The 25,599-nt window shown below is 32.8% G+C and overlaps 3 protein-coding genes across 5 annotated transcripts; 1 reads left to right on the top strand and 2 right to left on the bottom strand.

Annotated features, from left to right (window-relative positions):
• Nucleotides 1-884: 884 nt before the first annotated feature.
• Nucleotides 885-5,002, bottom strand: LOC105123297 (probable sodium-coupled neutral amino acid transporter 6). Its single transcript, XM_011022825.1, has 6 exons — nucleotides 4,490-5,002; nucleotides 3,866-4,386; nucleotides 3,492-3,644; nucleotides 2,665-2,868; nucleotides 1,762-2,227; nucleotides 885-1,340 (listed from the first exon to the last, which is right to left on the bottom strand). The coding sequence occupies exons 2-6, from the start codon at nucleotides 4,284-4,286 to the stop codon at nucleotides 1,202-1,204; spliced, it is 1,383 nt and encodes a 460-aa protein (XP_011021127.1). The 5' UTR covers nucleotides 4,287-4,386; nucleotides 4,490-5,002; the 3' UTR covers nucleotides 885-1,201.
• Nucleotides 5,003-13,424: 8,422 nt separating this feature from the next.
• WIT1 (WPP domain-interacting protein 1) lies at nucleotides 13,425-20,113 on the top strand. Of its 2 annotated transcripts, none has more exons than XM_011022827.1 (5): nucleotides 13,425-13,594; nucleotides 15,539-16,134; nucleotides 16,568-17,775; nucleotides 19,017-19,172; nucleotides 19,700-20,113. In XM_011022827.1, the coding sequence occupies exons 2-5, from the start codon at nucleotides 15,570-15,572 to the stop codon at nucleotides 19,886-19,888; spliced, it is 2,118 nt and encodes a 705-aa protein (XP_011021129.1). In that variant the 5' UTR covers nucleotides 13,425-13,594; nucleotides 15,539-15,569; the 3' UTR covers nucleotides 19,889-20,113. The 2 variants fall into 2 exon arrangements, with proteins under 2 accessions (XP_011021129.1, XP_011021128.1); XM_011022826.1 differs by having other exon boundaries at nucleotides 13,426-13,703.
• Nucleotides 20,114-21,256: 1,143 nt separating this feature from the next.
• Nucleotides 21,257-25,292, bottom strand: LOC105123299 (disease resistance protein RPM1-like). Of its 2 annotated transcripts, none has more exons than XM_011022829.1 (2): nucleotides 25,156-25,292; nucleotides 21,257-24,347 (listed from the first exon to the last, which is right to left on the bottom strand). In XM_011022829.1, the coding sequence occupies exon 2, from the start codon at nucleotides 24,270-24,272 to the stop codon at nucleotides 21,531-21,533; it is 2,742 nt and encodes a 913-aa protein (XP_011021131.1). In that variant the 5' UTR covers nucleotides 24,273-24,347; nucleotides 25,156-25,292; the 3' UTR covers nucleotides 21,257-21,530. The 2 variants fall into 2 exon arrangements, with proteins under 2 accessions (XP_011021131.1, XP_011021130.1); XM_011022828.1 differs by having other exon boundaries at nucleotides 21,257-24,852; nucleotides 24,897-25,292.
• Between the last annotated feature and the right edge of the window lie 307 nt (nucleotides 25,293-25,599).

The following is a 25,599-nucleotide window of genomic DNA, read 5'->3' on the forward strand; positions in this document are numbered from 1 at the left end:
TTAATATCAACAACAAATAATACTAACCTTATCGAATATTCTTCCTAAAAAAATTCAATAATTGGATTTATAAGATTTGCTAGTAAGATTCACAGCAAATGCAAGAAGAAACTTTATGTAAGTTTAATTACTCACAATATATTAACCAAAAAAGATTTTCTAAAATAATTTATTACTTTTTTTTATTTTTTATCCCTCTAAATAAATATTGTACAACATAAAAAATAATACAAGATTTTCTAAATAAAAAATATGCAACTCGGTCTATTTTACACATTGAAATGGATATAGCTTAAATGCCTCTTAAATAGAAACAAATTACTAAATTTCATACTCCCACCAGTACTCAAGCACAAATACACCTCCATCCATAGCACCATCGCCATGATCACCACCACAACTCTCCTCCATATCTCTCTCTTTTTTTTCCAAGAAAGAAGTGTTCTTCAACTTTGCATGTCACCAATAACAAAACCCTAGTTGGAATTCAAGCAAAAAATTCAAGATCGTACAACGTAACTATGTTGTTGGTCGTTCTTCTTGTGAGTTATGATGGAAGTCTAATTATAGTAAGATAGAAACTGAAAAATCAGACCCTAAACTCAGTGGCAGGACCATCAAGGACACCATCAAAGCTTCTAAATTGATTTTATATCTTAAAAAACTCTCGATGTGTTTTTTTATATCCTTTTTATTATCTCCTATAAAGCTGATAATATAGTATTGTAAGAATAATACATGAAGGCCCTTAATCGCTGAAGCACAAGGCCTCGTGAAGAATTTGGCACAAACAGCTTGAGCTTACGTTACCTAAAAATTTTACATCTGGAGCTAAAAAGCTCGAAAGGAGGCCGTAACTGGTTAGTCTACCATGGCCAAAATACTCAAGGATGAAAGCAAAATCATATATATCGTGAATCTTTATTTTTATAGTTTCATTTTCATCAACAAAGCAAATTCAAGCACACAGCAGCACACTAATGCACATACTAGGAGGTCCAAAAGGATAGATCTCACACTCCTTCAGCAAATTGATTTTATACATCGATTCAGTGTTCTTATTGAAGTTCTATTTGCATATTGTCGAGGGACTTGCATTTTCCAACTTGAGACCAAAAAGGATTCTTCTACCAATAGGCCTCTTGCACTGGAAAAATGGCCGCATCTGAGTCCATTCGCCAACTTTGAACAGCTAGCCAGATCATTCACTATGCGATGGATTCCTCTTGATCAAGGCATAGGCATCACTATATATGGCCACCGCATTGGAGAAGACAGCAAGCACAATCATAAAAATACATAAGATCTTGTCTCTCTTTGTTGCTATATTGTGGCGATCCCTGAAACAAGGCAAAACAATAGAACAAATAAATTGGTTAGGCAGTATTCCAGGATTACAAGACAATGATCAAACTCGATAGAAATCAAACAATAATGGGAAAATATATTCTTGTTCTGCCACAGTTACTCCATGTCATTACTCAAAAGATTATGTAAGCATTCAGTGTCACAGATTGCCCAACAGTCTATTTTATTTCACAGGAAATCACCGCTAGCAAGTTAAATCTTTCTTCATAATTTTTATGACCTATCATAATCACTTATAGATAAAAGTTATTGATCAAATCAACTGTCAATATTTATCCTGAATGGGATATCTACAAACTACAACATATAAATTATAACAACACATTAAAAGAAACAAATTATGAAAAGAAAAGGGATAATAGCTGAAATTGTAAATGCCAGTGAAGAACTCACCTGAGAGTAATGGAAGCTGGAAAAATGAAACCAAGGCAAACTGCAGCAGTTGCTCCAGTGAATTGGAAAGCGTCCCAGATGCTTGGAATGAAATTTGCACCCAAGAAAATTGTAGTGATAAGCCCAATGGTGATTAATGCAAACCTCGTGTTTGCCTGATGAAAAGGCTGTGCTGAAGGAAAGAGTAGGCCATCCAAATTGAGCCGTAATGGAAAGAAGACAATTGGAAACACTAGCATAAGATGAGCAGCATAACTAACACGAACAGCATCATTAAGAAGAGAACTGTAGGGAATGCCAAGGTCCATATCGAAGTTGGCAAGCACATCATCAAGAGTTGCATCACCAAATAGAAGGAACCCAAAGATGCTTGTCATTATGTACACAGTCGAGCATAAAGCAAGTGCTGTTCGCACAACTGGTTTTATCTGAGTAGAGTCTTCAAGTTCATTATCTATGCTGTGAACTGGAAATGACGCACTCAGACATCAGTACTTTAATCACTGGTTTAAATTCAGGTCATGTATTTACAGATCTATACCCAATCATAAGGACAGATACTACAAAATTTGATTACAGTAATGTAGGGAGACTAAAAGGGTTATTGAATAGAATTTCAAGGAAAAATTCTCAGTTCATGAGCAGACAAACAATCTGATTATTGCAAGACATCACTCAGAATTTCAGACTATATGGGAAAAATTTTAATATGCTGCTTAAAATAGAGAATACATGTATCTTCAACTTTTTTTTTTTTGGAGGGTGTTGCTAGCAGTTACTAAGAGCGTTGCTAGTCCCCAAATATTCATAAACCTAAATCCTATTTTTATTGATCACCAATTCTAAGAAGACAGGACTAAAAAACTTTAGCTCCCAAGTAAGTTAGAGATAAATATTGCATACCATTGTAATGGCAGATAAATGCAGTGACAAGAACAGGAACTGTAGTGAAGAGTTTCCAGAAGGATGTCATATCTGTAACATCGGGCATCAATCTGGGCATTGCTATACTTCCATTTATCAACTTGACAATTGTGATCCCCACAGTGATGACAAGAAATACAACTGCTAGAGCGACTGACAAGGCAGATGTATAACTTAAAGAATCTGCAAAGATAAACGGCACAATCATTCTCCATAATGAAGAAACAAATACTAAGGGCAAAACAATGATGCAATTACTTGTACAAGCAACTAAACGTTAATATGGGATAAAATTGTGCTGGAAAAGATATAATTTTCAGATTCCACATAACAAAGCAAGCAAAATAGCAGAACAAATCTATGAATAACATATGCTATATGGAAGTTAAAAGCATCCATATCAAGCATAGTTTACAAGTCAAAGAACAAAAGGCTAGAACGAAAAATATTAATCCTAACCCTTCCAACATAAAAAGAAACTTGAAAAGAGGAAAGGCATGTATAATCCATTTTACAATTTATGCTCTTCCTGTAGCTCCTTGTACATTGAAAGTTTCCAGTAAATAATTGCTCTTTCACTAATAAGAGGAAAAAGGGAACTACAAGTAAAGAATGCCATCAGACCACTCCAAATCACCAGAATCTGTTCAAAGTGCCAAAAGAAAGTAGATGTAACCCGTAGTTCAGCGTCAAAAATTGCTAAATCATTTTTTTTCCTTTGGAGTTGATGAAGATACACAAGAAAAAAAAAAGGGAGAAAGCAGCTAACAGATTAACTCTTTCTGACCAAGTACGTGACAACTTACCAATTCGCTTAAAGCAAGCCAGTGGAGAAAATATAAAAAGTGTTGTGATAAGAAGAACAAAGGCACGGGCGTTCCACCAGTGTTCTCCAAACCACCCTTCAAGCACACCTGTATGGTGAGCTCCACTTGAAGATGTTCCAGACAGCACGTCACCTTCAGTTAAGCAAACACGAAACAAATTTCAGGTCTTACAACTAAAATTCAGCATGATCCAAGTGGAACAAAAAAATAGAACCACAAAAACATAAACAAAACAAAACAAAAAAAAAAGATCCACTAACTATATATAACTTCACGAGAACATATAGGCAGTTATTGAGAAAATAAAAATATAGCAACAATTTAACGACAAAAATGATGGAAAGTGCACATACCAATAATAATCATGTACACAATGAGTACACCAATGTTATTGACTAAAACAGCAGCTTGCAAAAGAATCCTTCCAGTCTTTCCAAAAGCATCCCCCATAAGTCCTCCATAAGAAGCAGACTTCCCTGCCCTGCTAAACCTCAGCAACAATTCGATAGAAGCCTCTGTCAAGAAAGCCATAAAGATGATCATGGCGACCCCGAGAACCAGGCCTAAGACTTTCATGGTTGCCGGCAATGCCATGATTCCAGCACCAACTATTGTAGTCGATAAATTAAACACCGCCCCAGTAAAGGAAGCTCCATTAAACTCATCAAAACCAGCATCCTCTTGCCTTTTAGGCAATAAAGGAGCATTCTCGTCAACTGGCTTGGTCCTCCTTGATTTCCTCTCCTTCTTTGAAGGAATATTTCCAATTGTCATCTTTCTATTCTCTTAAAATAATTTCTCCAAATACAATTTAAAACTTTATACAAAATCTACAAAGCAGCTCAGCCTCCAAGTATATCTACTGCAAAGATATCTGTGACAATAAAAAGAAGAAGAAAAACCCATATCAGCTTCAAAACTGTACAATAAGCTTGAATATTAAATTCCAGTAATTAGCCAACTCGAAGAATCCTGACCTGTGTGCTTCTGTAGAACCAGAGTTGGAACGCAGTGCTTTGGATTCCAAATGAGCTTATCAAGAACAACTATAAAACCCAATTGTTCCCAACAGTGAATTTTGCAAACCCCAATTATAAATATCTTTCAAAAAGAGATTTTATCCCCTTGAAATGACACAAAATCAACTACAAAACCAACCCAAATAACAAAAGCTTACCTTTTTAAACTACAAAGACAGCAAAATATTCACAATCATCAAAGCTATGGTCTTTGTTATCAAAACAAAGACCCCAGATGGCCAAATCTTTAATTCACCAAATACAACCACTAAAACAATCAATTTCCAGAGATGAAACAACAACTATTGAAGACCCGGAGGAAAGAAAATCAAGATTGAGAACTTTAAAAGACAAGAATTTGACAGAACCACAGGAGCCAAATGTGAGAAGATAAAAAGTACTTGTGTTTATTATACAGAGAGAGGGAGAGATGTCAAATGATTGATGTCTTGGGTTTGATCTATTAAAGAAAGAATCAACCGAAAGAAAGAGAGATAGAAAAAAAAAAAAAGGGGGGGGGGGGAAAGAGAGCCACACACGCAATCGCCCAAACAAAAAAAAATGTCGTCTGTATGTATGGGCTTTCTGTAAAATTGATGATATATAAAGAATTTTTTAAATTATTTTTTGATGATGGTTAGGATAATAAAAAATATATTGAAAAATATTTTATAGTATTTAATTATATTATAAAAAATAAATTGAAAAATAATTTATTAATATTTTATTTTTTAAAATTTATTACAATAAGAATTAAATCTGACAAATTAAAAAGTTAAATGAAAATAAAATTAAAAAATATTATAATTCATTAATTATCTCAAATAAAATAAATAATAAAAAAATAATAAAGATCAAATTTAAAAAATTAAAAATTAAAAGATAAAAAAATTAAAATAATAATAGTTAATATTTCATAAATTATTTTAAATAAAATAAGTAATAATTAAAAGAATAAGGATCAAATTTAATAAATTAAAAATTAAAAGATAAAAAAATTAAAATAATAATAGTTAATATTTCATAAATTATTTTAAATAAAATAAGTAACAATTAAAAGAATAAGGATCAAATTTAATAAATAAAAAATTTTAATAAAAACAAAATAATAATTATAAAAATAAGACCAAAGTTAATATAAAAATTAAATTTTAAAAAATAAAATTAAAAAATAAATATTCAAAACATATATATATATATATATATAAATCAAATATTTGAGAATCAAATTTGATATAATCATCAAATAATATAATATTTTTATAATTTTCAGAAAATATTTTTTGTTTAAATTTTCTAGGAAAACACTCATCTAAAAATAAAGTTAAAAAATATTTTTTATTAATTATTTTTTTAATAATAAATAAATTTTAAAAATAATTTTTAAAAAAATCAGTTTTCAGAAAATTTATTTTCATTAAAGAAAGCCTTTTTCTTTGGTGGAATACCAACCGTCGCTATGGTGATCGGTTATTGTAAAATTGTAATGATGATTTTGGAGAATTTTTTAAAGCAACTGTTAATGAAAATTAATGACAGCAAATAATGTTTATGTTCTGACATCATAGGAAAGAGCAGTATTAGTATTTTTTAATGTTAAGTGGATAATTAGAAACGACATACATTACGCTTTGAGTTTATATTTTTTAATAAAAAATAATATTCAAGTCAAGTAAATTTATTTAAAAAAAATAAGAGTAATTAATCATTCAACTTATAACATATTAACAAATTAAATTTATTTTAATTAAATTAAAAAAATTATAATATTAACCTTATCACTTTTATTAAAAAAAGATTAGTATATCAAAAAACAATAACAAGAGCATGAAATTAAATAAAAGAAAATGATAAAGAAATTTGATCAAGTCAACAAATATTAAAACAAATAACTATATAAAAAATTTAAAATAAAAAATAATAATTAAAATAAAAAATTAATTAAAAATAAATTAAAGAGCAACTAGATTTTTTCAATCAAAAAATTAAATTGAAAACAAAAATAACTCAAACAAACAAATAAAAAAAATAGCACAACATGAACTTGAATTAAAATATGAGATTGAAAACCAATAAATTTTTTATAAAAAAACCAAATAAACAAAGAAATAAAAAAAAATTGAAGTTGAAAGATTGAATAGAAAAGAAATAATACCTTTATGAAAGAGCAAATGATGAAAAAAAGAAATTAAAAGGAAAAAGGAGATAAAAATTTTATTTAAAGATTTAAATTGAAAAGAAAAATAATTCAAAAAAATCAAATAAAATAAGTTTAGATTGAATTGTGAAATTAAAAAAAAAATATTAAAAGATTGACTAAAAAAATTAGAAATTAAAAGATTAATAATCAAATTAAAAGGCATAATATATTATAAATTGCAATTAAAGGATTAAAATGAAAAAAAAATTATGAAAGAGTTAATAGACAAAAATATAAAATTAGAAAAAGAAAGATTAAATTTTAAATACCAAAACACAAAGAAAACTAAACAACAATTATTTAAAAAAAAAGAGAGAGAGAAAGAGAAAGGTTTACTAGCAACAAGCCAACCACCATTAATGATACATATTACTCTTACCGAAAAAACATGATGGTGTATTTAATTACACAGAGAATGGTCAAGAGACGTTGTATGTATTATCTCAAATATATAGATACCTTTCACGTGCTTGTGCATATAACTCACATACTCATATCTTTTTAAAATTTAATATTATTTATTATGATAAAATATAATAATATTCTTAATAAAATAAAATAAATAACAAAATAACCAGCCTGAAAAGATGTAAATATCTCTTAATCAAAAACTTTTATTTCTTTGATTTAAAGGGTATTTAGTAATATAATTGTCTTGTAAAATATAAAAAATAGATAATATATCCCTAGACTAAAAGCATAAACTTTGCTGTCTTTAATAATATTTTAGTATTTTCACTGTTTGTATAAAAAAATTCTAACACCCTCATTTAACAAGGCTATTTGTTATTTGAATGAGAGGTAAATTAATAATTTTATTGATATAGTTTACAGTGAAATGTTTTTAGTACTAATGTAAAAACACACATAGTTGAAGCCCTTCATTTTTTAGTATATTTGTTATGATTTATTTATTTTTCTTAAAAATATTTAGATGTGAAATATATGAAATATCAAATCTTAACTAGTTGACAATTAATATTATAAATAGACTTGAATTTTTTATTTTTAAAATAAAGAAAGATCTAATTGCCAATTAGAATCTTCTTCTTCTTTTTTTAATGATTCATTAACGATAGTTTTATTGGGAACTTGTTGTGGGTTGGCACCAGAATTATAAATAAAATTTAATAACATATTTCTAAAATATATAGATAAAATTTAATGATTTTCATTGTAATATATGATTTAGCCTATTTGCTCTTTTTTTTTCCTAAATAGTCTAATTGACAAAGTTATTTAACAACACACGCACACCCACAGAGGTTATTATTTCTAGCCAGACTATAAAAGAGTCGAGCAGCAAGGGAAAAGAAAAATTATTGGTGTGAAAACAAAATCATTGATAACAGGTAATTTTATTTTATTTGACCAAATCATATTCAACTTAAACTTATATATATATATATAGATATATATATATATATATATATATAAAAAAAACAGAAAAGTATGGTCGTAAGACCAGGAATCAGAAAAGTCCAAAATCCAACGTGTTGCATGTGAAGGTTGAAATTTACTAATATGAAGACAAAACTATATAACAGAGGTTGGACCGACTAGGGCAAATCATGCCATTGAAAGGAACAAGAAAGAACATGGGAGACTTGCTGCCTCCACACTCGTACAGTTCCTTTACCATGAGCTGTTTTATTAGCAAAATTTTATTTATTTTTTTAATTAATATAAATATTAAAGTTAATATACATATAATTTGATTAATTTCATGTATTCTAAAATTAATAAACATATAAATCTTTAGTAAATTTTTAGTGGCACTATAACTCAAATTGCTAACCACCAGGAAGCAAATATAAACCTTTATGTTTACACTATCTCAAAAAAAAAAATAGTGTTTATATGAGAAATAAATTATATTAATTTATAAAAGAAGCCATTAAGTTAATTAAGTACCATGAAAATTAGTCATTATAAAACTAAAGAAACAAACCTATAAAAAGGCTCCAAAACTTCTTTTCAACTATAAATATGATAACTCTACGACTTGAAATTGTAAATCCATATTCTTAGTTGTTGTTTTTTTTTTTTGCAATTTTAAATGCATAAAAATTCATATTCTAAGTTTTTTTTTTTTGCAATTTTAAATGCATATTGAAAACTCAACTTGGGTCGTAAAATATTATTATTTTAATTCTCTAGTTTTAATTGGATAGTCAACAACGGGTTTGAAAGCACTAAGTGGCTATAAAAATAAATAAAAAATATATGGTCTAGGAATTAAATTAAATTTAAAATTCAAAACTATATTCAATCAATTAAATTTTATGTTCAATAAGGGGGGCGAAGGAGTATTTAAATCCCCCCAGAGGGACCGAGTCCACTGTTTTTCCCTTCCTCGATCATTCCGAGAAAAGAAAAGAAATTATTTAATACGAAGAGCCATCTTTGCCCTTTGGCAGTAACCCTTCCTGGCCTTTCATGCCTTCTTAGCCACAGCTAGCACCGACCGGGGACATGCCTCGTCATGGACGAGCCAAAACTCGTCAGGTCACCACTTGGGGTGCTGACAACGCACCTTGTCCTGAACGGCTACTCTTAATTTTACTTTTAATTAGAAATATGATAATCCTTTTAATCCTCGAGGAAAATATAAAATGACATTTTATTATATAAAACCAAATAGCATAAAATCTCCTTGAATAAGTGAAAAACTTGAATATAAATTAAAGTAAAAAAAAAATATTTTGGCTACGTATTATTTTCGTGGGATGCACACAGCTTTTCCTTCCCCTTCCCCCCATGTTTTTCTCCCAAAACCTCATCATTCATGCACATTTCTTTTATCTGAATTAAAAAATTTAATAAAAAATAATCAATTCAGTTTTTTCAAATTGTCTTTAATTATTAATAAAAGGTAATGAAGATAAAATACGAGCTTGATTTATAGCAATAATAACTAATTAATCATTATTGTCTTAAAGTTAATTTATTCACTTATCTAAATATTATTATTTATTATTCACTAATAAATTGTCTAATCAACTAATTAAACTCATATTTTTATAATCAATTTAATTCCTCGACCCAATCAAGGCAAACACATATTAAAAATCACTTGTGTTTAAAAAAAAAATCACTTGAATTTATCCATGACTTATTTTTTATTTGAGAATCCTATTTCTGATAAAAAATAGGAATAGTTTAACAATGTTTTTATGTTTTAAAGTATTTTTATTTAAAAATATATTAAGATAATATATATATATTTAATTTTTTTAAATCAACACATTAGATTATTTTTTAAAAAAATATAATAATAAAAATGAAATCCAAGAAAAACATGGATAGATGTGTCCCTATGAATTAACAAGCAAAGGGAACTCAAAAATATTATAATCAAGAGGCATCCAACTCAGCAATTATATGCCTAATTATAGCAATAAATCTGGAGACCATTTCCCCAACCCCATTAGTTAAATATTGTCTCTTGTCCCTTTCATTTTAATTTTTTAAACCATAGGCAGGCCTTAATCTCCGTGATCAATCATGGAGGATTAAGAAAAACACATGGAAGAGCACTAATTATTATTATTATTCTATAATAAACATGTGGTTATGGTTGAACCAGCTGTAATGATCTTCATGATTTTGATTTAGCGTCGCACATTGCAAGTTTATTGATTCATGGGAAAGATCTAAGATTAGTTTATTACAAAACAGAAGCTAAATCACAATTGTGGAGGCTGTAGCTGTTGGAACGAAGGAAAAGAGCTCATGGACCGAAGCTTCCTCTCTCTTTCACCTGTCCGAGCCACGATAGGAATTGTGCGGTGTGACGGTGAAGGGTGCGGTCCATGCAGCTTCGCTCGGACGCGGGGACACGTAAAAGAGAGGGGATTTTCGTCTAAGAAAATGATAGCAAGCGTGGCAATGCGGCAATGCTTGAATTTCTGTGTGCATGAAGTTTTCAAGATAGCTCTTTATTTATGATATATTAAAGTATTTTTTAAATTTTTTTTACATTAATACTTAAAATATATTAAAAAACATTAAAAAACAGAAAACTCTCCAAATATATTAAAAAACATTAATTTAATTTAATTTTAATTAAAATACACTTTTAAAAAACATTAAAAAACAGAAAACTCTCAGAAATACATGTCACTAGTGAATTTATATATCTCTTTGATATTCACTCTAAAATTAATATATATTTCATACCCATAATTTATTACTCCACTAGAATATTTCAAATCTAAATTTTTATTCGTTGAGGTATATGTAATGATGATATAGTCAACATATTTGTTTTTTATATTATTATATTGAATTCAAATTATAAATACACATGAGAAAATCTCTCATATATAATTTGAGCAAGGATAATGACTTAAAATTCAACAAAAAAATTAGTTTTTTATAATTTATGGTATTCAAGTTAGCTTACAAATATTATGATTAATTCCTGAATTTATTAAATATCTTATAAGTTTAATAAATAAATAAATAAAATGTGAAGAGAATAACGGGTATGCATAGAAAGAATAGAAGATAAAATACAGAGACATAAAATTTCCTGCTAGAATCCTAATCCATGATTACACGTAAGAATTATTCAAGTAGTACTCGAGCCATCCTTGGAAACACAAAGACTCCGAGTCTTCGAAAGAGCTCCAAAGTCTATAATTTTTTTTTCTTCCTAGAAAGGTATTAGATAAACACTGGTGTGTAGAATATAGAATAGAGCACCCGAGCCTAACGTGGATGCTTATCTTCCTCTTTAAGTTTGAAACGTGCACACATAACATTGTTTTTGACATTGAAACTGCTTCCAGTCTCTTTTGCTGTGCTAGTTATGGTGTCATGAAGTCTGGTCAGGATATGGCTGCTTTGCAGCCCTAACAGCCAGACTAGATGCATCACTAGTTCACCACACTCTCAGGGTCGAATCTATGGCTACGTGCATGTTTGATTTAAACCTGTGGTGTATTTTTTTAAAGTATAATCTTTTTGAAGTATGAAATACATCTCATTAAAATAAAAAATACATGTTTTTGTTTTTTTAATGTGAGTTTTATAAAAAAAAAAAAAAAACTTACCATGTTTCTATTCCAAAAACCCTCGTGACACCCCCAAATCTTATAAAATATGAGGTAGTAAATTCATCTTAGTCAATTTTTATCATGATATCTCCAAATCATTTTAGAAGTTTTTTGGTGGTGTAATATTGATTATTTTTTTTAAAATGTTTTTTTATTTAGAAATATATTAAAATAATATTTTTTTAAAATTATTTTTAATATCAATATATTAAAACGATTTAAAAATACAAAAAATAATTAATTTGAAGTTGAAAAAAAAAACTAATTTTTTTTTTTAAAACACTTTTAAAATATAAAATAAACAGGATATTAGGAAAGATATTCTAATTCTGCCCCTTACCACGCTCTTTTGGACGTTTTCATTCTTGAGAGGGATGGAGACAACCTTTTGAAATATGAATGTTCCATGTATATAATCTACGATAAAAAAAGTAACCGAAATAATTACTTTAATCCATTTGAAAGAATTTTTCTCTAACTATTCTAGTTTGATTGGATGACTGGCTTCCATCCAATTAGGATAAAAAAATCTTTAAATATGAAAGTCAATATTCAAGGACAGTATCATCATTAAACCCAAAAACTAAAAATATCTTTTGCTAATATTTTTCTTGCAGATTTAGCTTAGTTATTTTTTTTTTATTAAATGATAATAGAATGTCGAGAAAATTTGCAACTTTCCTTCGTCGCTATAACTATTCTTTAGGTTAAGATGGTATTGCGGTGTAGATTTTTCTTTTTTGGAAATATATAAAAATAATTATAATATCAAGATATTAAAAATATTGAAAAGTATTAAAAAAACATTAATTTAGTATTTTTTCAAGGTAATTATATTTTTAAAATATATTCAAATACAATTATCAATTCAATACCAAACAATCATTAAAATAAATGGATTTTTTTATAAAAGCACCAATTTTGATATGAATAACTTGCCTAAGATAAAAATATAAAGGGAATTTAATTTTGGTGCATAGAAGTTAGCCAAGGATACTCTTCTTCTAGTTTTTAGATCTGGTCCAGTCAAGATTTTATGTTTTGATTACATCATTGAATTATTTAGATTAAATTTTTAAATTAAAATAATATTATTTTAATAAAAAATAAAATTTAATAAATTATCATCTGATTTTTAACTTAGTTTTATTGGATCATGAGAACAATCAGGTTATACCAAGATTTTTTTTTAATCCAATTTAATTTCAATCTTAAATTAATTAAATATCAAATTAACCCGTGTGACCGAAGCAGGTTTTAAAACAATACTCTCACTGCTGCCCCGAAAGGGTTAAAAAAAAAAAAAGGAAGGAAAATATTGGGGTGTGGGGCACTGTTTTGGATCAGGGTTTACAACAGGGGAAGGAAAATATGGGGGTGTGGGGGCACTGTTTTGGATCAGGGTTTACAACAGAGGAAAATCACTAAATATCTCATGGGCTTCAACATGGACCCAGAACCGTCTTAACTAAATCTATATTGGGCCAAGTTTGGGCTTCGGCAGTTGCAAGAGTGGGCTACTGAAGAAATGAGAAACCAGACGCCTAATCGAAATTGAAATCGAAGTCTTTCTCCAAGATTACTGAAAAAAGAAATATTAATTACAGTTAAAAAAGAAAGAGAGAAAAAAACACGTGTCACTCACTCGACTGGAGGGACAGGTGTAAAGAAGTCCTAAGCGCACGTTAACATGAGGCAGTGAAGTTCGCAGCTTCGTTTTTAACTTACCTGCCTGCCTTCAACCCCGCTGTGTCTGCGAAGAAGACAGGCATAACCAGTAGCAACAGCCAACAACAAGAGGTAGTCTGTTGTTGTTTTCCTCTCTCATCAAAACTACAACTATATTCTCTTCTTTACACAGTACTTACTATTTCCCTGTCAACACAACTCAGCTTCGTCTTTGTAAAGGGTACGTTCTTCAATTATTTTCGTCTTTTCTCTTCTTCTCTTGTTGGCAGTGACAGAAACTTATGTGGGCATGTCAAATTCTTTTTTGTTTTGTTCAGTTTTTCCTTTTGGTATACCCGAGGTGGGTTTTCTTTTTTATATACAGTTATGGAAAGATTGTTGTTGTTTATTAGAGTTTGAGATGGAGATAATACTGATTTAATTTTGTGGAAATGTTTTTGGTTTTTTCTTTAAATTTTCCAGATCAGGGGGTTTTTGTTTTGTTTTGCAGTGGAAGCAAGTGACCCTGATGTGGATTAGTTAATGATCATGAATTATTAATGAAGGGATGAATATCTTTATTTTTATGTTTTTATTATTATTCATTGAATCAATCATCAGCCGAAATTGGAACTTGAGGAAGCCTGTGTGAAACAATAACCAAGTCTAGAACTTGAAGGGCTTGCGCGATTATCTTGCTTGCTCTGATGAATGGGAGGTAGATGTAGCGAGAACTGGTTGTAAGTGGGAATTGGAATGAGGAGGTTAATCTAGTTAGATTTAGATTTCATTGTGAACTGGCTTTGGTAATGCTGCAAGCATGGGTTTTATTACAGTAAGCGGCCCTTTGAGATATTTAATTGCTGCTACATAAGTAAATCGCATCTAAGTTTTCTTATGAAGTGCTGGACTTGGTTATTTACTTTGGATTGTGACCCAGTCCTATAATCTTAATTGTTTAGAGGAGAACAATGACAATAGTCTTGCACTTGGGAATTTTGCAGCACATCTTTGAGAATATTGAGTTTACTACATGGTGAGGAATTATTGTTAGGATGCGAGGTATATGAAATTAGGGACTGGCTTATCCAGTGATTAGGTTATTTTGAAGCTGAAATTAGACTGATTCATAGAAGTAAGCTTACTAATAGCACTGCGGCTCCTTAACAAGTAGGGAATCTAAATAAGAAAATAACTGGAACGATACAATGGCCATTTAAAATAGCTCCCCCTAGCCAAGTCATCTTAGTAAATTATGATGGTATCTTTGGAGTTTTAATGGATGTTTGGTATGTATGAAACATTTGAAGTTGTAGTACCTTACCAGCTTTATATGTCATATTTTGATGAGGGGCTGTGCAATACCCAAGAAATTAACTAGAATGATGCCAAAACTACTGAACAGAAAACTGCTTCTCTTCCTTGTAAACTTTGTAATATAAGGCATCTATATATATATATATATATATATCAGAAGGGGTTTAATTGGGTATGGTAAGGTGCATTTAACTTACATGCATTTTATGGCAACTCAAGCCATCATGTTGTGTATCCAGCTTGACTTTGAGATTATGATTAGCCTTGTAAGATGTGATTCTGAAAACCTCTACTTAAGATTTCATGCGTTTGGAGCATTATGTTTATTGTTGTAGAGCAAGGTCAAGCAAATTTTTCATTGTTTATAGTTCAAGTAGAAGTAAAATAAGCAGCATTTGATGTTTGTAATGCAATGCTGTTTTTCTCAGTGCCTGTTAGCTTATGGCACGCCACTATTATTTAGCAACATCATTTGTGCCATTTGAAATTGTCCTGTTACCTTATGACATGCAACTATTATATAGCAATAACGTTAGCGCCATCTATAATTGTCATGACTAGCACTGATTTTTTTTTTTTGCTTTTCTTTTTTATTTATTATTTTAATGGGCATTGATCACCATTTGTGTGCGTATCGCAGTACCTGCTAGCTTACGTAATGCTATCATTTAACAATACTCATTAGTTCCACCGACACTTGTATTTTGACTAGCATCAATTCCTTTCATTTTATTTACTATTTTAATGGTTGATACTCAGGTTTTGAGGCTGCCAGAAAGACAAGTTTGTGATGAACATGGATACTGGTTCTGTACATGAAGCTAATGTTTCTCTTGAAGATGTTGGAACTTGTGATCTGGATGTCGAGTCAATTAAAACTGACTTAGTCGTAGAGGCATCTTCTAATGGAGACAAGAGTAGAGAATTAGAAACTGCGGGTGGGATTCTGACAGGAGTTGAATTAGATTTGGCTTGTGTTGCAGAGAAGTTGGTTAACTTAAGCGTGCTTATGATGCATGTTGCAACCAAGGAAACGGATTTTGAAGCCTTTGCCTCATCTAACGATATATTGGCTGATTCAGTGGAGAAGGCTTTGGAATTTGATTTCTTGTCTGAGATTTTGGATGCTGAGACGATGGAACTGGATAAGTTAATGATGAATATACAAAATTATATTTTTGAGGTTGGAGAAATAATATCATCAAATGGACCAGGGGAAACTTTCATGGCACTGGAAGAAAAGTTGCATGATTCTCAAGAATCATTGAAGCAGTCAAAAGATCAAGTCTCAGAGATTAGGGCACAATCTGCCAAGTTCCAGAGGACATTTTCATGTCTGCATGGGGAAGAAAATGGTAAGCTATAGATCCCAAAAAATTAATTTAATATAACTTAATTTTATTTACACCTGCTATGATGCTGGGCCGCCTTAGAATTCAGAAAACAAGCCCAGGCTATTATGTTTGTTCTTGAATCGTGCAGCCTGCTGGTTTTTTTTTTTTTTTTTTTTTTTTTTTTTTTTTTTTTTTTTTTTTTTTTTTTTTTTTTTGGGGGGGGGGGGGGGGGGGGGGGTGGATATAGGTGCATTTTATGCAGGTATTTTGGAACCATGCATGCAATATTTTTAGGGAATTCTTGTATTTGACAGGCTAATTCTGTTGCTTTGGAAACTGATGTTTAAATTTTTGCCTTTTTATTTCACTGTTTTGAACTTTGGTGTCAAGGAAAGATCAATTACTTACTGGTTATAATTTTTTACTTCACATTCTTATGTGTGCATTTTAAAAGGGAGTGCTGACAAGGGCTCAAACTTCTTAGAAGACAACCAATTGTCAAGCATTAATTCAAAGATCAACATGCAAACTGCAGAACAACAAAGGCATTTCTTGAGGATGCTGGAGAAGTCTTTGGCAAGAGAGATGGACCTTGAAAAGAAGCTAACTGAATCAAGACAACTTGAAGAAGAGCTTAAAGATAGAGTACTCTCTATCCAGCAACAAGTATTCTTCATAGAGGAAGAAACAATGGATGTTTATGAAAAATGGTTTGAAACAGAAAATGCTGCTGAGGTTTTGATGGGGATATCAAAAGAACTACTGGGACGACTCCAAATATTCCAGTTAAATTTGAATGGTTCCGTGAAGAGAGAAGCTGAGTTAAGATCAAAGCTTGAAAATTCTATTGAGCAGTTGGAAGCTAAAGAAATTGCTTTGCAGAAGTTCGATAGCAGCTGTACAAAACTCAGTCTGCTCGTAGCAAAGACTGATAGATTAAAAGCCAGCTTGTCAGAAGCTGAAAATAATTTAGGCCTTGCTAATTCCGAGGCCTTAATTTTGAGGGAGAAAGTGACTTCACTTGAGAACCAGCTGAGAGAATCTGAATTTCAGCTGTCTGCAAAGGTCTCTGCAAATGGAACTCAGGAACAGCATAATGCATATTTATGTTCTGAAATCAATGAAATGAAGAATGTAACTGATACTTTGAAAGAAAAACTATCTAAAGCAGAAAGTAGGGCAGACAATGCAGAAGCCAAGTTAAAGTTATTGGAAGAGACTAACATGAAACTTGATGAAGAGTTGGGCCATCTTAAAGACACTTCTGAGAAGGTTGATTCCTTGGAGAGACAGCTGAGGGAATCTGATTTTAGGCTCCAGCATGCGGTGGCATCTGCAGAAGCCAGTCAGGAGAAGCAAAATATGCTGTATGCTACAATTAGAGACATGGAAAATTTAATTGAGGGCTTGAAGTCAAAAGTTTCAAAAGCTGAAAGCCGAGCAGACAGTTTGGAGGATAAGTGCATCATATTATCTGAAACTAATTCAGATCTAAATGAAGAATTGAGCTTCTTGAGGGGCCGTCTTGAGTGCTTGGAGGCATCTTTGAATCAAGCCGAAGAAAAAAAAATGGCAACTGCAAAAGATATCTGCATTCAATCTAAAGTGATAACAGATTTGGTGATGCAGCTTGCTATCGAAAGGGAACGCCTTCATAAACAGGTCCCCACTATTCATATCTCAACTTTCAGCTGATCACGATCTTGCATGAATTTTTATATTTAGGTATCAAAGAAAATTAAAATTTTGAAGGCTATACAGACCACCAATGAATAATGTCATGTTGTATTTCTTGAATTTCATCAAATAATTACTCTTAGTGTCCTCTCTATCTCTCTTCAACCCAACATGTGTAAATAAAGCTGTCATTTTGCACATGGATGCGCACGCAGAGACTAGGCCTTAAAACCTGAATAGAAGCTATAATTTAGAAGAAAGTTTAGTCAGGTTTAATAGGCAAGAAAGTTAGGAAATGAACAATCCTAGGTCTACAAACAGAAGATCAATCAAATGAAGCAAGAATTAGAACTGGCACCCCCCCCCCCCCCAAAAAAAAAAAAAAAAAAATAGACCACCCCCCCCCCCAAAAAAAAAAAAAAAAATAAAACCGCCCCCCCCCCCCCCCAAAAAAAAAAAAAAAAAATAGACCACCCCCCCCCCCAAAAAAAAAAAAAAAAATAAAACCGCCCCCCCCCCCCCCCAAAAAAAAAAAAAGAAAAAAAAGACAGTGAATAGTTGTTTCTGGCCTTCACAACTGGGGGACGGGTAGAGAGAGGCCAGTAGGCGAATGCAATACCTCTTGCATGAGGCAGGAGGTTGACACCACTGGGTCATTGGTCTATTAGTAGAACAAAGGGTAATTAAACAACTTAAACTTCATTCTCCTACAAGGAACGTAAATTGTGACACTAACTCTACTGAAGTAAATAACTGTTTTCAGTCTAGAATGTTTGATGCAAAATTAGAAAAAAAATGCCTTGAACAAAAAGGTAGAAAGGAAGATGGATCACTCAGGTCAGTTCTTTTGACAGGGTTTGTTATTATCTCTTCATTATTTACTACATTTCGCTATTAAGAAGTGAGAGGATAGTGATCTGACTTTTGTCCTCCCATGCTATAAACACCATTGGGAAGATACCTAGCATATTATTTTCTTTTTCCTTGTTCTTCTTCTTCTTTTCATTTTGATAAATCGGAGAATGTTTTGAAAGAAGCTCCAAAGGTAGGCATACTTATTTGATTGAGAATAGCTGGTCTTGTTTGCTTGAGATTTATTTTTAAAGTTCTCGACATTTGTCACTTTGCAGGAAATTTCATGAATTCCATGCTGCATGAGCTTGCAATTACGAGAAATTTCCTCTCAGGTGGTTTTCTGTTTCTGATGTGTTGTATCGTATATGCAGATAGCATCACTAGCACTGCAGAACCAAACTCTGGTGATGAAATTACAGCAGACAAGTAAAGATGCTGTAGACACCAAGTATCATAACAAAGGAAGTGGTGAAAAGTTTTTGTTTACTGAGCATGACGTATCCAAATTCTCTGCTCCTATTTCTGAGGTGTGTATTATATGTTACCTTCTGAATAAGTTGGCTTTCATGTTAATCATTGGAAGCGGTGAGACCCTGATCTGTCTTCACCTGAATCTCAACTATCCTGTTTGTTTCAAGAGTCTTAAATACTGACCAAATCACTTTTTTTTTAAAAAAAAAAAATGTCATAAGTTCTACCTTTTGGTTTTAAAAAAAATGTCATAAGTTCTACCTTTTGGGCCTGTTGCGTCTTTGTACAACATTGAAGTCCTTAATTTGATCATTTAGTCTAGAAACTTTGCGATCTCCTAGCCTTTGAGACTAATTTTATACACCCCTGACCTCCATTAAATGTAGAAGGCATCAATAGGAAGTAGCAGAAGGAAGCAAGATCCTTGTGGTGTCTAAAAATTTTGGGAAGACTTCACTTCTTCTTAATGCACACCCTTTCCAATTCTTTTCTGTTTCTGCTTGTACTGCAATTACTAGGACCTGTGTCATGGAGTAGGTGTTGTGTTCTAAATTCCTCTCTTCGTTTCCTTTTCTGTTTACAGCTGGACAAGGCCCAGAAAAATGAACCTGTTAGTGAAACTAAGGTGGCGTCAGCAGATTCCACATCTGAACTTGAGACCGTGAGAAGAATAGATGCAGGACTCAACTTTAAGCATGCTATCATGGCAATGCTTATATTACTCATTTCAGCGATAGTTTACTTTTTTCCACCACAAAAGCTAACGTTATGATGAGAGCTATATTCTTGTGCTAGAAGCCTAAAAGAGCAGCATTAGGTATACACTTTTCAGACAGATCAAGAATGACCTTGAAGAGTTTGTTTTTCGAACTTGTTTTTCTGTAACAAAACGAATCAGGAGGAAAATTTTGTAAACGATAAGAGTTCTGTTACGTTTAATCTCATTTAAGATCGAATTAGTTAGTTCTTCTGAACGGTAATTAGTTGGTCATTTTCACTCCTGTGCGCTATACCAAGGGCCAATCTTGCTCTCTATATTTTGTTTTTAACCCAAGGGCAGGGCTAAATCATAAACACTTCCTTCAGAGAAGAAAGCAAGCAATTCTACAGAAGAAAAATGGTCAGATTCATGACTTCACATCGAGCAACAGATGCAGTTCCAAGCGAGTATTGATGACGGGATGGTCCATAATAAATCTGGCACACAAGCAGGCATGGAAAACCGCTACTGAACAAGAAAGTGGAAGGAGGGTTCCATTTTCACCCTATTAGAGAATGATGGGCATCAACCAGCATCAACCACCGACGTCCATGTCTAGGCAGAACATATAGGACTTCTGAATTAAGGGGTGACCTACATAAGCCAGTCTCTCAGGAACCAGTGAAACAATAAAAGAATTGCAGAGGCATAATTTCAAGATCTTTGTCCTCAAATTTATGGGCAGCCACAATAACACATCACTGAAAGGACAGAAGAATGCAACGTGCAATCTTGAAGGTCTTCCTATCTTAATCTGGGAATTTTCTGATGTAGTTTTACAGCTTCAAAATGCTCCTATTCGAAACATAATTTTTCTGGAGCTATTTGATAGCCAGTGTTCCAGCCTCGTTTCTGATCCACGTCTTTCTTTTTTTTTTTTTTTTTGTAATAATTCAACTGCGGCTGTTTCCACCTTCCAGGACTTCCCAAGAATATGCCACAATTGGAAAAAGGCAAGGGTCTCCGGTAATGTAGGCTCACTATTGTTCCGAACAAAAAAATTATTTTGCTTAGATTTTTCTTGTTGAATCCTCAGGACTTCTCCCAACACTTATTTTGGTTCCCTAACATGCTCCAAAGAATTTCGATCCATTTTGATTGGTTTCAGTTTCGTAGAGAGCCGGGGGAGGGAGAGATTGATGATTGCCTCAGTAGTTCGATCCATTTTTATTTAATTTCAAGCGGACCATCTATATTTAACACAAAAAACATATTTTTTGTGGCCTCATTAAGATTCCAATCTTGTATGAGAATGTGTAGAATATACCCAATTGTCAACTAACATTTTCTGAGGGATTCTCAAATTTGACAATATCTAATATCATAACCAGTTCATGCGCTGATTACTCATCCAAAAACAATAACCTGCAACAAGCCAGCTCAGAACCAAGAATTTTGAATCAAGTAAATGAGGAGAATTTTATTAGATTACAGTAGTGTAATTAAAAGTTAATGTCGCACAGGAAACAGATGTTCACTATATGGTGACCATGAAATCAAAAGGCAGAAGATTACAAGGCCAATCCATAAACTGTCATTCTTCTTCTGTAAGTGTCCACAATAAATGATAACATAGTTTCTGCTGAGCGGTTTTCCTGGCCCCAAGCAATTCGTAAAAATAGTTTGCAGTAACCCATTTAATCCCACCAATAGCTCAGTTGATTATTTGTAAGGTAAGATTCTGTTGACGGGTTTGAGAAGCAACTTGTTGAACAACTGAAAAGTTTAAGCCTGAACAACGAGAGATCGCTTTTGCCTCTTCTGCAAATTCTGGATACATGCTGGTTATCTGCAGTGTTTCAAGATCCTTCAGACTTTCAAGGCCTCTTGGAGGCAATTTTAGTTTACGACACCAACCAATGGTTAAAATCTGAAGCTTTTCCATTGATCCCTCCTCTATCTTTGTCCATTCAGTTAATTCTTCAAAGTGAAAAATTGATAGTCTCTTGAGCTTCGGAAATCCAGCAATATTATCACAACTTATCTGCTTCCCTTTGAAAGCCTTCGATAAAGAAAGGACAACAAGATTGGGCAAATGCTGGAGACTTGAGATGGGGTCTTGATTCAACATACAGTCCCATAGATGCAAATACTTGAGGGAGCTTAGCCTGCTTATCCAACTCAGCAAATCTCTAATCCAACCTCCAACACGTAACTTTTCCAAATTCTCAAGAGGATTTGATATCTGTATTTGAATTTCCTTCCTCCAAGCGCATTTTATGGTCAGGGAACTGAGGTCTTTCATCTGATTGATGGATTCTGACAGACAAAGAGAATTTTTTCCACCTTCTACCTCTCCCACTGACAGCTTCAGAAGTTTAGGGAGGTGGTTTAGTCCTAGAGCGACATTTTGTGTAAGTTTCACACCTGCTAGTGTCTGGAGGTCTTTAAGAAACATGATTTCAGCATCCAACTTCACTACCCTGTTGCCATATGAATCGGCAAGAAGAAGGTGCTTCAACATCCTGAGGCTATCAAAGCCACTAGGCAAAGCCCTTACCGGTGTGTTTCTAACATCAAGTGTCTGTAGTTCACACAGATTTTGAAGGGATGGTGGAAGCTCATGTAGCCTCGTGTTCCTCAGGTCTAGATAGCGCAACTCAACAAGATCACCAATTTCATCAGGCAAGGTGTCAATAGGAATATTTTGCAAATCCAGCACATGCAGGAGTTTAACTTTCGATACCAAGTTCAACAAGATAGCTGTCTGGTTTGGTCTCCCCTGAAAGAAATGCAAAGAACGGATCTCTCTAGGGAGGGAATTAGGTGTTCTATAATCAATTTCTCCATGTATGGCAACACAACGTGATGCCTTTAATGGCCAAACCTCCTGGGTGCTCTCATATATAGAAAATATCTGGTCCTTTTGTGACATGTCACAGATAAAATCATGCACTGGCTGCAGGAGTGTACAAGATTCCACCTCCCCATTTACACCTACACGTGCCACTTGAAGCAAATTCCTTTGGATAAGCTCTTCTAAGAGGTATTTGGCAGATTCCTCTTCTGTTATCCCAAATAGCTGTCTTCCTGTAAAGCCCTCTGCCACCCATAACCGAATCAGCTTCTTACATTGGATGTCACAATGGCGGGGAAACATTCCACAATAAAGGAAGCAGCATTTCAGCATTGCTGGCAGGCTAAAGTAACACACTGCGATGACTTTCTTGATCAAATTGGACTGAGGCATACACTGATTAGCTTCCTCCAGCATATGAAGGACCTCATTCCAATTCCCAACTTCTTCTAGGTTGATTGTTGAAAGCAAGCTCCCCAGAGTGGCAATAGATAGGGGGATGCCTTGACAAATATGCAAAATCTTCTTTTCAACCAATTTCACTGAAGAAGGCCAAGGCACCTCACCAAGGTCATATTGCTGCAAGAGTGCTCGTCCACGAAGAAGCCCCAGACCATCTTCTGCCAGTAGTGGATCAAGATGGAGAACATGCCTGCATATAACTGCAGGAATCACTGAATTAAAGGTTGTCACCACCACCTTCCCTCTGCATCTAGCGGGTAATGCATGCTTAATATCTTCAAAGGTATCTAAGGTATCCAAGCCATCTAAGATTAGCAAGAAGTTCTTACCACCTAAGTAGTCACAGATCATGTTTGCTAAATCCTTGTCACCCTTTTTATCCAAATTAATCACCGGCTTCATTACTGAATGGCTTCTGGAAAAATCTGCAGCCATGTTTCTTAAAATTCCAGTGACTGAACGCCCACAAACAGAAATCCAGGCAGAACAGTCAAAATGTCTCTGCACACTCTCATACACTCTTAGGACGAGTGTTGTTTTGCCAACACCTTCATTTCCAGTTACAGCAACAAGATATGGCCTATCAGCCTCGACCACATGAAGAAGCAATTCCTTGAGCATCATAAATTCTTTGCTCCTTCCAATCATATTGTTCAATGGAAGCTTATGGGAGGACTTTGAATGTTGTATCAGGCTTTCATGTTTGGCTTTAGTGATGTCTCCTAACAAGCTTAGATGCTTCCTTGTGGCTTCTAGTTCTTTAATCCTATCTGAGACATGCACCAGCAATGACTTGTAACTAGTATGCGGTTTATTTGATGCGGTCCCGTAATTAAAAAATTCACTCACAAAATCAACAAGTGAGGACAGAGACCCATATGACTCCTTTCTTCCACTGCTATCCTTGTCAATGACATCTTCAACCTCATACACCAGGTTTATCACATCTGTCACCCATTTCACAATTGTGTTGTCAGCAACCATCATCTTTCTCCAATCTGCATTTTTCAGAAATGGCCTGAGTTTTTCGAACTCAATCTTGATGCTATTTAATTCTGCCGCACTTCGTCTGTCAGTTTCAAATAAAATTCGATCCTTCAATTTTCTAACGAGGTACTCCACCGCTACCTCAGCCATGTTTCACATGTATGTGATGTCCTTTTATGTTATAATATTTTTTCGAGAATCACCTCTGTACACAATGTCACCATTCTGCCACCAGTTTGAAAGGAAAAATGTCACAAATACAACAGAAAGAAAAAGTCTCCTCATCTAATCTTTCTGTCAAATCAAAAAACAATATACAAAAAGATATGCTCATAAAAATTATAATAATCTTCCAACGCAATTGAAAAGTAAAAGATGGAAAAAAATGAATAAAGGCACTTGCATTTATTTCACAATCTACATCGATTTTTAACAGCCTGGTTATCCAGAGAACTCAAGCTCACTTTTTGGCATCATGGAATTCAGCTGGAAACTGAATCAAAATAAACTACAAAGCACTTCCAAGAGGAACTGCCAGAAAAAAAAAGGGATTCGAGGTTCAAAAATCAAAATCTCTCTCCGCTTCAACTAAGTAAAAGACATCATTTTTCAACTCTGCCAAGAATCCAATGTTTTTATCTTAAACAATCACCCATCTTGAAAGCAACCCATTAAAAAGAATTTTTTTTAAATGCTCTGGTAATATCTACAGTGTGTTTTGGAACCGCATTTAGCAAGTTCTGAAGGAAAAAAAAAAAAAGAAGCAAACTCCATTTATGCAAACTCATTAAAAAAGAAAACGCACGCATGATTGTTTAGCAGGTTTACATCAGCCAATGTACAGTAAAGAAACTGAAAGAACATAATGAAAAAAGCGAATCCCAAAATGTAAAAATCAAGATCTCGAGGGATAATCAAGATTCCAGGCACAACCATTAAGGTAGTATAAGACCCCTAACAAAAACTAATTAAAAAAAAAACACGGTGAATGCTGAGAATGCCAAATATAAGAGATAAGAAAGAGAAGAGAAACCATAGGGTTTATTGAGATCCAAAGATGGCGAGAATGAAGAGAATTTGAAGCCTCCTTCCTCCTCCGTCATGCCTTCAAAATGTTGGGTTCTCTTTCTTTTTGGTCAGAGGTGAGTGAAAAAGTAATTACTCGGAAGAATATTAGCTTTCATTTTTTAATTGAAAATGTAATCACTGTTGTAAGATTTACCTAAATTCATTTTATTGGTTTTTTTTCTTCAAATTAAAAAAAAAAAGGGTAATCACTGCTGTGAAATTGCCATTGAAATGTTGATAAAAAAAAATAAAAAATCATCACGCCCAGAAAGAGGCTGGAACGTAAAATTCCATCCACACCTGTCTAGAATGCCTGGAACGGAAAAAAAAAAGAGAAGAAGTTTAATTAAGATTTTAATTTTAAATATAATGCATATATATTAGTAAAAAACATAGCCACCTTCTCTCT

This window comes from Populus euphratica, unplaced genomic scaffold (genome assembly GCF_000495115.2).
Source record: "Populus euphratica unplaced genomic scaffold, PopEup_1.0 scaffold10.1, whole genome shotgun sequence".
NCBI lineage: Eukaryota > Viridiplantae > Streptophyta > Magnoliopsida > Malpighiales > Salicaceae > Populus > Populus euphratica.